At 32.3% G+C, this 11,105-nt stretch overlaps 1 protein-coding gene across 1 annotated transcript; it reads right to left on the bottom strand.

The window, feature by feature from the left end:
* Nucleotides 1–4,068: 4,068 nt before the first annotated feature.
* LOC11442947 (serine/threonine-protein kinase PBL27) lies at nucleotides 4,069–9,529 on the bottom strand. Its single transcript, XM_003593928.4, has 5 exons — nucleotides 9,090–9,529; nucleotides 8,052–8,257; nucleotides 7,420–7,609; nucleotides 5,458–5,849; nucleotides 4,069–5,071 (listed from the first exon to the last, which is right to left on the bottom strand). Exons 1-5 carry the CDS (start codon nucleotides 9,220–9,222, stop codon nucleotides 4,469–4,471), a joined length of 1,524 nt encoding a protein of 507 aa, XP_003593976.1. The 5' UTR covers nucleotides 9,223–9,529; the 3' UTR covers nucleotides 4,069–4,468.
* Nucleotides 9,530–11,105: the final 1,576 nt, after the last annotated feature.

Here is an 11,105-nt window from a genome sequence, read left to right as displayed (position 1 = left end):
TCCTATATTACAGTAACATAGCCCATAAAATCAATTGAAGATAGATAAACAACTCCATATTAATTTCAATAAATAATTCATATTGAAATCTTTGCCTAAGCGTGATATTGAGCGAAAATTTCATGCCATTACTTAACAACTTCATATTAATTTCAATAAATAACTCATTAATTAATTTCTGTAAAAAAAAAAAATCATATATTAATTAATTTCAAATCAGAGTTCAAGCATCATGATTTTTGGAAGGGAAAATCTTGGCATGATATTTAACCAAAAATTTCCTGATGGAAATGGCAGTGATATCGCAAGAGATTGTTGATGAATAATTTAGTTTTAAGAAATTTGCAAAATCGATTTTCTATCAACTTGTTTTTTTGTTTGTAGAGGAAAAAACATTTCAACTTGTTAGATCTAGAACAACACCAGTATAAAAAAATTGGATCTTTGAGTGAAATGTAGCTATTATAAGTTTTATGACTTGGATATTTGAGTTTAATGATGATTAACTTTTCCCTTGCAAAAACTTATAACATTCATAGGAATCGATTTGCAATTTGAGGGAGAATTGGGTTGTCATGTGTTTTGTCAAAATATTCCTGTGTGAGTTAAGTCACATTGCGCTACTTAACTCACACTGTATGACTTAAGTTGCGCAGTTTTTAACACTTACTTTAGTTAACTAATGCAGGGGTATTTTAGTCAGTTCAACTAGGTGGGAGCGAAATGTGTTGGGCGAAGAGCAGAAATCCTAAAATTATTGTTGAAACTCTTAAGAGTGAGGGGATGAGAAGTGTGTATGCTTGGAGGTTGATTTAGAAGATAAGGAGTTTGATAGGTATGGATTGCGAAATCAAAGTTTGTCCCTCCAACCATGAAGCTAATGCGTGCGCATACATGATAGGTATTTTGATGTTTTATAAACAGTGTCATACTCAAACTAAATCCTTGTATTTGACTTATTTATTGGGAGTTGTCATCTTTATCTAATTTTCTTTTTTGGCTTCGGCCCTCTTTCTCTAAAAAAAAAAAAAATTACATAGTATATCCTTCTATCAAACATGGGTAGCCATTTAGAATTTTAGATAATCTACATAATAATAAAATATAACGATTTAATTTAAATTTTTGATTGTGGAATTTATGATCAGTTCGTAGACTAGTGCACTTCAGGTCGACAACCTATTATTTGACATTCGAGAATTTCATCTTTGTTTAATGTTTTGGTGCGTCTTCTCTTCAAAGTCATCTTTACTAAGTAAAACTTCTTTCTTACTTGAGTTTTCGTGTTTTAATTAAGGGTCATGCTAACTTGTGTCCTTAGGCATATGTTAAGGATTCCATAAATGGTGAATATTTATTACAAAACACTAATTTTCAATCTCTAGAAGAATAAATTGGCCTAATTTTCTAAACAAAATTTCTATTCTAGGTTCCTTAACACGTGCCCTAGAGACACAAGTTGACATTTTTAATTAATGTGAGACTAATTCTCGCTTACTTTAAAGTATTTACTTACTTCGTACTGTTGTTTAATTCGTACCATGTGCAAAGTTTACTGTCATCTATCTCAACCTTTTTCATTCAATTTCAAACTATATTGGTTGGTCTGTATCTAATTAGATATCATTAGACTATTTCAACTTTGTTGTGCCACAACATTCTTAAAATTTGTCAAAGGATAATATTGCTGCTGATTCATGTTTAATAAATTCGTGCTCAACAATACTCCATTTATCAAACCTTAAGGGTAACTTTCACTTCATTCCGTAGAAACCAAAACCAGCTTACTTGAAACTCCTTAGTCTTAATTGTTGGGTTTATCTTGACTGGGACCAAAAGGAAGGAAGGGTCATTGCTCCCACATTTTCCAACATTATTCATATGTACACATTTATAAAAAAAAAAAAACATTATGTCGTTCAGATAACTTTCAGACAAATTATGAAACCACAATTATGCATGGTTTGTTAGAAATGAGGCACAGGAAAGTTTCCCCCTCTTACCATGTCTCAACTTTTGTAGGATACAAGGGTATAAAGGTGAGTCATCCATCTAAAGCAACCTGCGTTTTTACCCCCAATGTCCCACTCTCAAGTGCTCCTTGATGGGGCAATTTCCAGCAAAGCAACAAAAAACAACATGATCTTCCCATGACGTGACAATGATCATCACTAAGGCCATATATATATATATATAGACAACTCAAACTAGAATAGACACAGAACAAACATGTGATTACTTAGACTACAAACAAAGAGACTCTTATAAGCTAAGGCAAATTTATCCTTGTAATGTCTAGGCTTGGTGTCTGTTTTTTGTGAAATAACGATCTCATGTTAAAAATTGATAAAGACCCAAAAGGATTTTTATAAATTAGAGACATCCCTAACTAAAAGTTAATTTTGTAAAGATGAATTAAATTCAATCCAAAAACCAAACTGTGATCCATCGTTGAACTTAGGATTATGTATTGAGGCCGAGTACACAACAAAGATTAGTGTGACAACTCGTTATAAACTGAAGTATGGGCGGGTTTTAGCATGGGGCAATGGAAAAATTTCTCCATCTTAGATCAATTTTATCTTATCTATTATTATTTGTACAACCAATTTTGCTATATTCCAATTCATACCTTGATTTAAAAACATGATTGATATTGTTTTCCTTATTCCTCTATGATTAATTTTTTTTGTTACCCTCTCGTGTTTTCCTTATTGCCATTACAATCAAATTTTAATGTTATTAATCAAGGCCGACCCAACATATCAAGAGGCCTAAAGCAAATTTTATAATTAGATCTTTTGGAATTAAAAAAAAATAACACAATGCTTGTTAAAAGCATAATAAATCAAGTTCTTTTGAATTCAATATTTGAACTTAAGACCAAAAGGATTTTAGGCGTTAAAATTGACCAGGTAAGCTAGATAAATATTGATTATTAGTATGTCATATTATATATTTATAGCTAAATTGACTTATTTTGAGAGCTTTATTTAACCTAAAATTTTGAGGCCTAAAGCCCTTGCTTGGGTGGCTTGGCCCTTAGGCCGGCCCTGTTACTAATTAAAACAGAACTACAATTTTGTTAACGTAAATATATTTATTTTTTATAAATAAATTAAATAACAATAATTATTAGATACTAATCAATAAAAGTAAAGAGTCAGAGTTCGAACTCATTACAACAATTGATTTAACAATTTCAAAAAAATTATCGGTGAATTATAAATTATAGACAACATGTGGCTATATAATAAAAAAGTCGAGTTTTTTTTTTTTTTTTTTTTTATGAAAGTAAAAAAATAATATTTAAATTTGCTTTTGGAAAACAAATAACATAGTTTTTTTTTAGAAATATAAATTGCATAGTTTTTTATTTCGTTCCAAATATATGAATATATAAAAGGAGAAAACTTAGGTACAATTCTTTAGGTGCTTTTTGTATGGTTCTTACTAAATTTACCATGATTTCCTCAAATGCATAATTTTCTCAAAGTTTGTTATATCCAAATAATATGTATTTTTAGTTAAGAATACGAAAAGCACATAAGGAATTGTACCTAAGTTTTCTCCTATATAAAATATAGGTGACTTGGTACAATTTAAAAAGAAATTACATGAATACTTTATTAGTAAAATTCATCCAAGTTTCAGGTAAAGTTTTAGAACCATCCTATCCATTGGTATTTGTAATATTAAATCAAAGGCTCATGTTAAATTGATCTAAGATAGGGAAAGATGACAATTTCCCCATACTAAACGTCACCCTGAAGTATGTTCATCTGTTTAGTTACCATATAAGCCATCTACATAAATCATCATGAACCATGTTTAGTTAATACGACTCGACATCATCAGAACCTAACACAAGTGGTTGGTGTACAAAATATGCAAGAGTTGTAAATCTTGATGTACCGAATTTGATTCACGATGATATAAAAAAAGTTAATACTAATCAACTTAAGTGTACACAAACATTCGGCATTGTGCATGTGCAACAAAATTTAGTAATGTGGAAGATAATAATATGATATGATACAATGAACATTTTTTTGTTGTATATATATATAAGCCGAAAACATAAGAGACTCAGACATTCGATATATAATAGATATAACTGTACGAGATAATAACATGTGACAGCAATGAGACCCACAACCAAATCCACTAAGCCAAAAAATTAGACGCCTTTGACAATGCTCTATGCAACATGAACCTAGAAATCTTCAGTAAATAGACAAGGATGTTGAATTCACATAATGCAGCATGATTACATTTTTAATACCCCAAATCCACACTAACTTAAACTTCTCCCCCAACCCTTTTTTTGTTTTGTTTTTAAACTGTGAACTGTTTCATTCACATGACTAACTACTAAAATGATGTGGGAGAAAAACCAACACAAATTCTCCTGACTCAAAGATGAATAAGCAAAAGCTAGTTTGGTGATGTGATGTGATGTTTTTTCTCACTCATTTGTACCATCAAAGCTACCCACTGCATTTCCTCTTTTCTTCTCTCTCCAATTCTCTCCCCACACTCTTGCTTCCGCAACTGCACGTTCTCTATCCAGGTCGCGGTTCCTTGGAGTCTCTCTAGCTCTTCCGGTATTTACAGGGCTATCTCTCTGAGAATCATGCCTCTCCAAATCATCCACTCCCCATTTTCTTCCAGAGCCGCCACCAGTGTCAATTCTGCTCAACTCACTTGGATCCCTACCGTCTCTCTTCCTGAGGTCAGGTGAGTTCCTACGAGTAGAAGGGGAACCGAGCCGTGCACGGTCAGGGCTATCCACACTATCTGCCATGCTCCTTCTGTCGTCCCTCAGTCTAGGGGTTGATGGACCGACCCTGTTCGACTGATTGGCTGCATTCGGGTCAAATGCTTGGGAGGCTAGATATGTGAGAGCAGTCACAACATCTCCAATAAGAGGCCTTGTAGCAGCTTGTTCCTGCAAACACATGGCTGCAACTGCAAGTGCTTGATACAGTCCCCGCATTGGATATCGACCTTGAAGAAGTGGATCAGCCATTTTGGGAAACTTCCTGCGGTCTTTAAAAAGAGGTCGTGCCTGCATAGTTCCATGCCCCAAGAATATGAAGTCAAATGGTGGTCATTTTTTTATTACGGGTCCATTTGTGTTACAGCTTTTTCTTAAAAAATCATAATTTTTTAAAATAACTTCAGACTTTTCATCTGTTTATTACAGATTTCTCTTGAAAATAAATTTTGATAGGTGATATTTAAAAAACAAAAAAAAGATTTTCATTTACAATAAAAAACACAAAATAACTTCTGGTTTTCTTAAAAATATCTAAAAATAATCTATAAATTATTGAATGTCAAACAGACCAGTAGATGTTAACTTAGAAATTGGTCAAAATATTAACATAAACCATTTACGTGTGATGTATGACTAAGAAAAAATACACAAGGATGAGCAGGTAAGGTACTCACCCATGCCACAAGATTATGCTCTCCATGCCCACGCGTGTTATCAATAGCTTTGCGCCCGGTAATGAGTTCAAGGAAGACAACTCCGAAACTATAGACGTCTGATTTCAGAGTTAGTTGACCAGTCATAGCATACTCCGGGGCACAATAGCCATATGTTCCCATTACACGTGTGGATACATGAGTCTTATCACCAACTGGACCAAGTTTTGCCAGCCCAAAATCTGATAACTTGGGATGAAAACCTTCATCTAGGAGGATGTTAGATGATTTTAAGTCTCTATAGATCACAGGGGGATTTGCCTTGTCATGCAAGTATTCCAATCCCTTTGCTGCCCCAGCTGCTATTTTCATCCTTGTGTTCCAGTCTAGAGGTTCCTTTTCTGGAGGAAGATCTGGAAAGATATTCAGAGTCAGAATGGTGATAAAGCTGGATATCATGTTAAAGTTACTATTACATAATGTGTTCGCTACAGAGTCATCTTGTTAATGATTTGTTTTCAGAAATTCAAAACATCTTGTTTAAGACCTGCGAAGGATTTTATTTTTCATTTTTAAATTCCTTGACATCGCAATTAGTAGTTCAAATTTAAATTTTAGATGGCAAACCTAACATGAACTGTACATTTAAAATAATGAAAATGAAAAGGTAGCCATAGATGTAGCTAACAATAATTTCTAGCACGATTGACAGAAATGCCTGTCAATGATGCCAATATACGTCATTTTATACATAAACTTGTATCCATGTGAATGGAGGGAAATGAATATATGAGCAGGTAGCTAATCATAATAATATTAATTTACCAGAAATTAAAATCTAAACAATCTTTTGCTCTTCTCCTTAACCAGTTGAGGACTAATTTAAGTCGGGAAAATGACACTAAATTACTATGACCACACACAATATGTAAGGCTTATCTAATCAATCCAAAGAAGAGTCATATTATATAGCTTTCTCATTTCAATACAAGATTTTGCTGAACAGAATCATAAACTACATGTATTTAGCTGAAAGCATGATTGGTAATGCCCAAAAGCAAATTACTCAGACATCCAAACCTGCATGTCTCATGAAGCTATAAATCCTAAGTTATTTATGAACCCTAACAAATGCGTTTGTACTATATAGGACTGCAAACTCCCAGAACCTTCAACCGGGATTAAAACAACAACAACATCAATGATAATGAAGTGTTTTACTTTTACCACTGCATGGAGCCAACTACATGGATCAATTGACGTCATTGAATTATGTAAGCACAATTAAACCCAACATGAAATAACTAGCTGCAATGCTTATCGTCTTAGTTTAATTGTACAAACAAAAAATGTATTTTTCTGAATCTGGTACAAAAATATCTTCCTCCCCTTTTAATAATTAAATAGATCAGCAAACAAGTAACAGTTTCCTTGTTTGAGGTAAATCATGTTAATCTCCCGCCTAGCAAGGTTAGACAATTATTTTTCATAATCACCAAATTACTCCAATCTACTAGCAGTTAGGCGTGCACAAGGATAATCTAGGTTTTCCATAATCACAAAATGACTACTCCACTTTGAGGATCTAAAAAATATTCATGTTAATCGTTGAATCCTAAGCAAAAACAATCGAGTGCTATTTGAAGTTTTGAACAATGCCAAATCAATATAAACAAGCTAAATTTTTTGAACAATCAAATAGAAAGACATCTATCATCCAATAGTTCAAAGTAACCACGGATAATCTGTGATATATTTTCAAAGGAACTTTTATTATTTAATACTGGGAACCTACGATTTTTATCCGAAGACCGTATGATTTTGTATGATGTATTCTCATTATTAGACACCTCTGGAACAATATATTTCGGTATTGTAAATTCGAAAAATATGAAATTTAATATTTTATAGCCTCATTGTATGAAAATGCATTTATTCATGAAGCATTCAAGAGGTTTCAGTTAAAAGAGAATGCAATCTGACCATGTAAATGATCCTCCAGAGATCCCAATGGCATAAATTCATAAACGAGCAGCCTCTGATCACCGTCAGCGCAATAACCAATCAAATTCACAAGATTTGGGTGATGTAAGAGGCTGAGCATGAGAACTTCCACCAAAAACTCTCGATTTCCTTGAAGTCCATTCCGGTCAAGCTGTTTTACAGCAACTACCTGCAAAGAAAATGATTCATCCACAAAAGATAAAAAGGGAGATGTAGAGTTATATTACCTCCGTCCATGTAGGACACTTTTGTACAATTTTATCGTCCCTTCTTATAAAACTCTTTTTAATTACAAGATGCATTAATTATTTTTTAACAAAATATCCCTAATTAAATGAAGAGAATTAAAGACCAACCAATTCTATCTCTTAATAATTGAAGGATAATTTTGAAAAGAGAATGTACATTCCTGGCAAATTTAACAGACTTTTCTTAATTCGTGTGCTTTGGCCAATGACGTCTTACAAATAGGGACGGAGAAAATGGTAATAAATTTATAATCCAATTGAAAACTGGTGTTTGAGCAATAAATTTTCCAAGCCCAAAATATTAACTATAAAGTGAAAACTGAAAAACCATTCATCATAGAGAAGGCATGAACCACAACTTACCTGTTTCGTGCTCTCAAGACAACCTTTGTAAACACGTCCAAAACCTCCTTCACCTAATAAGCACTCTGGCCTAAAATTCTTTGTAGCAGCTGCAAGCTCTCGGAATGTAAATGTTTGTGCAGCAATATGTGCCGTTGCGCCATCCTTTGGAACTGGTGCTTCCTTTTCCTTCTTAGAATCTGAGACACTTTTTGATTTTGATTTATCTACACGAGAAATTAAAGATAAGTTGGAGTAGGAAGCACCAGAAAGAAGGAAAAGGTGATGCCATGATGTTGATGCTCCTAATCACTATGTGCAGTCACATAAGGTGTAATTACACATTACAAATAGCCTTAGGACCATATGCGGGTTTTCATCCTTAAATCATATATCACAACAATGTTGTTCAACTAGTTTTAATGAACCTAAATACTACCAGCAGCACAACTACCTAATAACCTAAATGCTACATTGCTATAGCGACGCTATTTGACATCACTTTGTACTAAATAGTGTATTGGAAAACAATAGCGAACTGTTCAATTTTCCACTGCACTCTAGCGCCATAGAACCACTGTAGCCACTATTTGACAGCACCAGAATAATCCAGGATAATATTACAAAGCTATCTACTACATTGAAGAACACTTGGCTGAAAATGCAGCTATCTTACCCTGAATCTGTTTGGCATCCTAGAATTGTCAACAAAAAATTGGAAAACATTCAGAATCAATGTGATATGATTGGTCATATCATATGCATATTTTACCAAGTAGCAGATCATCAACAATGTTACTAGAAGCACTTATTAGGATCAAAATTCAATTATAGAATTCAGTGAAACCAAAACCTATCACCATTCACACCGACCATCAAATCAACAGAACCAACACTTCGAATGAACCAGATCAAACCAACAAACAACATGGGCACACAAATTAGGTCACATAAATAAACAAAAACACAAAATTGAACAGAATTTAACACAAAACAACAATCAACAAAAGAGGGCAAAATCACAAAAACCAAAAAAAGATACAAAATTTAGCATCAAACCTGAGCTAACCCTAGTGGGGTGATGAGATTGAGGAAGAGAAGCTTCCTTAAAAGATTCTTTTTTTGAAACTTCCTTCACAGCATTAGTGTCCTCCTTGTTGGATGATCCAAAACAAGGAAAACAACCACCCATATCAAAATCAATATCAAAATCAAAGCTTTTTACAAAACCCAACAATAATTAACACTCATAAACAAACCCTAATCACTTTTCAGCTTCAAAACACAGTCAAAAACACAAACCCATATCAAAATTTTCACTAAAAATCAAAACTCTTTTTCTCACACTAAAAAATTCTCTCTCTCTCTAGAGTTACAGTTGAAGGTGATCTTCATCGGCCATTAAAGGGGAAGATCGAGAGTAGGGTGGTGGAGAAGCAGATCAACCAATTGAAGAAAACTGAAAGACAAAGAAGGTAAAGGAAGAAAAAATAATAAATAAATAATATAGAAGAAGAATAATGAAAAAGGTAAGAATAAAATTAAATAAATAAAACGTGGTAAGAATTTTGAAATATGATTTTTTTTTTTTTGTTTTTTTTGGTAGAATCAAATTAAAAAGAGGATAATTTTTTAAGTGGAAAAATCAATGGGATTAATGTTTATAAAAGGAAAATTTGCTTTGCACAATCTTTATATTTATGAGGTTTTCATTTGTAATTAGAAAGTTGGTATGAAGTTCAAACTTTCATCTTTTCTTTCAGTAATTGTTTCTTTTGGTTGATTTTTTTAAGGGAAATGTTAACCAATGTCTCCGGGGCACTGGTTAAGAAATTATAAAAGGAAATTCTGAGTTGAAATTGTGTATTATACTTTTTGAAAGTTAAAAAAAATGTACTTTTCAATGCAAAACTTGACTTTTCTTTCTACTTTTAGTTTCTTAACCCGTGTCCCTGGAGCACTGGTTAACAAGACCCTTTCTTTAAGTATTTTTCTTTTTGGTACAAAAGATGGCAAAGCCCAAAAAAAAAAACAAACTAAAAAGCTAAACGAACATTCTTAGGCATGCAAGCCCCGGATAAATCATCAAAAAGTATTTTTTGGACCTCACTAGGAGGAGACTCCAACACTAAAAAATCAAAGTGATATGTAGAAATGCTTAAATTAGCGAGCCAATCAGCACTCTTATTTCCTTCACGCCAATTATGGTTGAGTTGAACATTCCAATTCATCTTCAGCAACTTCCGGATCCGGTGAACTAAAACAGGAATATTCCCATTGAACTTGAAATTTACTCTTTAAGTCATTGCAATTGTAATTACAAACATATATAAATACAAGTAAAATTGATAAAATGGTTCGCATGATTGACTCACATTTTAGCATGGTTGGATCGTGAAAATAAATATTATTACCAACAATTTCATGTTATTTTTGAAAAATTAATGTTATTAAAATTTAACAATTATTACCCAATTTTAAAATTATTAAAATATAAATTTAAATATTAGTTTGATAAGCTAGAAATTCATTATGAAAAAGTAAAAAGAACTAACTGCGAGACATAAACCTAAATAAGATTTTTGGTAAAAGAAAAAACTTAAATAAGATTTAAATATGTATAAACTTAGATATTTCTAACTAAACCTATTAGATTTTTAATCTTTATAAATTATAAATATATTAACTTGGTTTCATTTGAAGAAATAAAACTTGAATAATTTCTCTAAATCATCGAATTTATTTTTTATTTTTTGATAGATAGACGAAATGACAAAGTCATTATAAATTCACATAAGTGGAGGTACTGGGGTTCGAACGCCGATCATGATATCCGGCCTAACAATTTCGATATTTTACCAGTTGAACTAGTACTTATAGATCAACGAGTTTAATTTTAAGATGAAGATCTGGGTTGACAAACGGCAAATAATTTTTTAAAGAAAAAATTACTTTACACAATCCTTATATTTATGAGGTTTTGAATTGTAAATATAAAGTTGTCATTAAGTTTACATTTTTACGTTTTCTTTATACAATTTTACGATGTAAGTTAGATATGGATTTATTACGATC

This window comes from Medicago truncatula, chromosome 2, assembly GCF_003473485.1.
Source record: "Medicago truncatula cultivar Jemalong A17 chromosome 2, MtrunA17r5.0-ANR, whole genome shotgun sequence".
Lineage (NCBI taxonomy): Eukaryota > Viridiplantae > Streptophyta > Magnoliopsida > Fabales > Fabaceae > Medicago > Medicago truncatula.
This window is presented reverse-complemented; position numbering and strand designations above follow the sequence as displayed.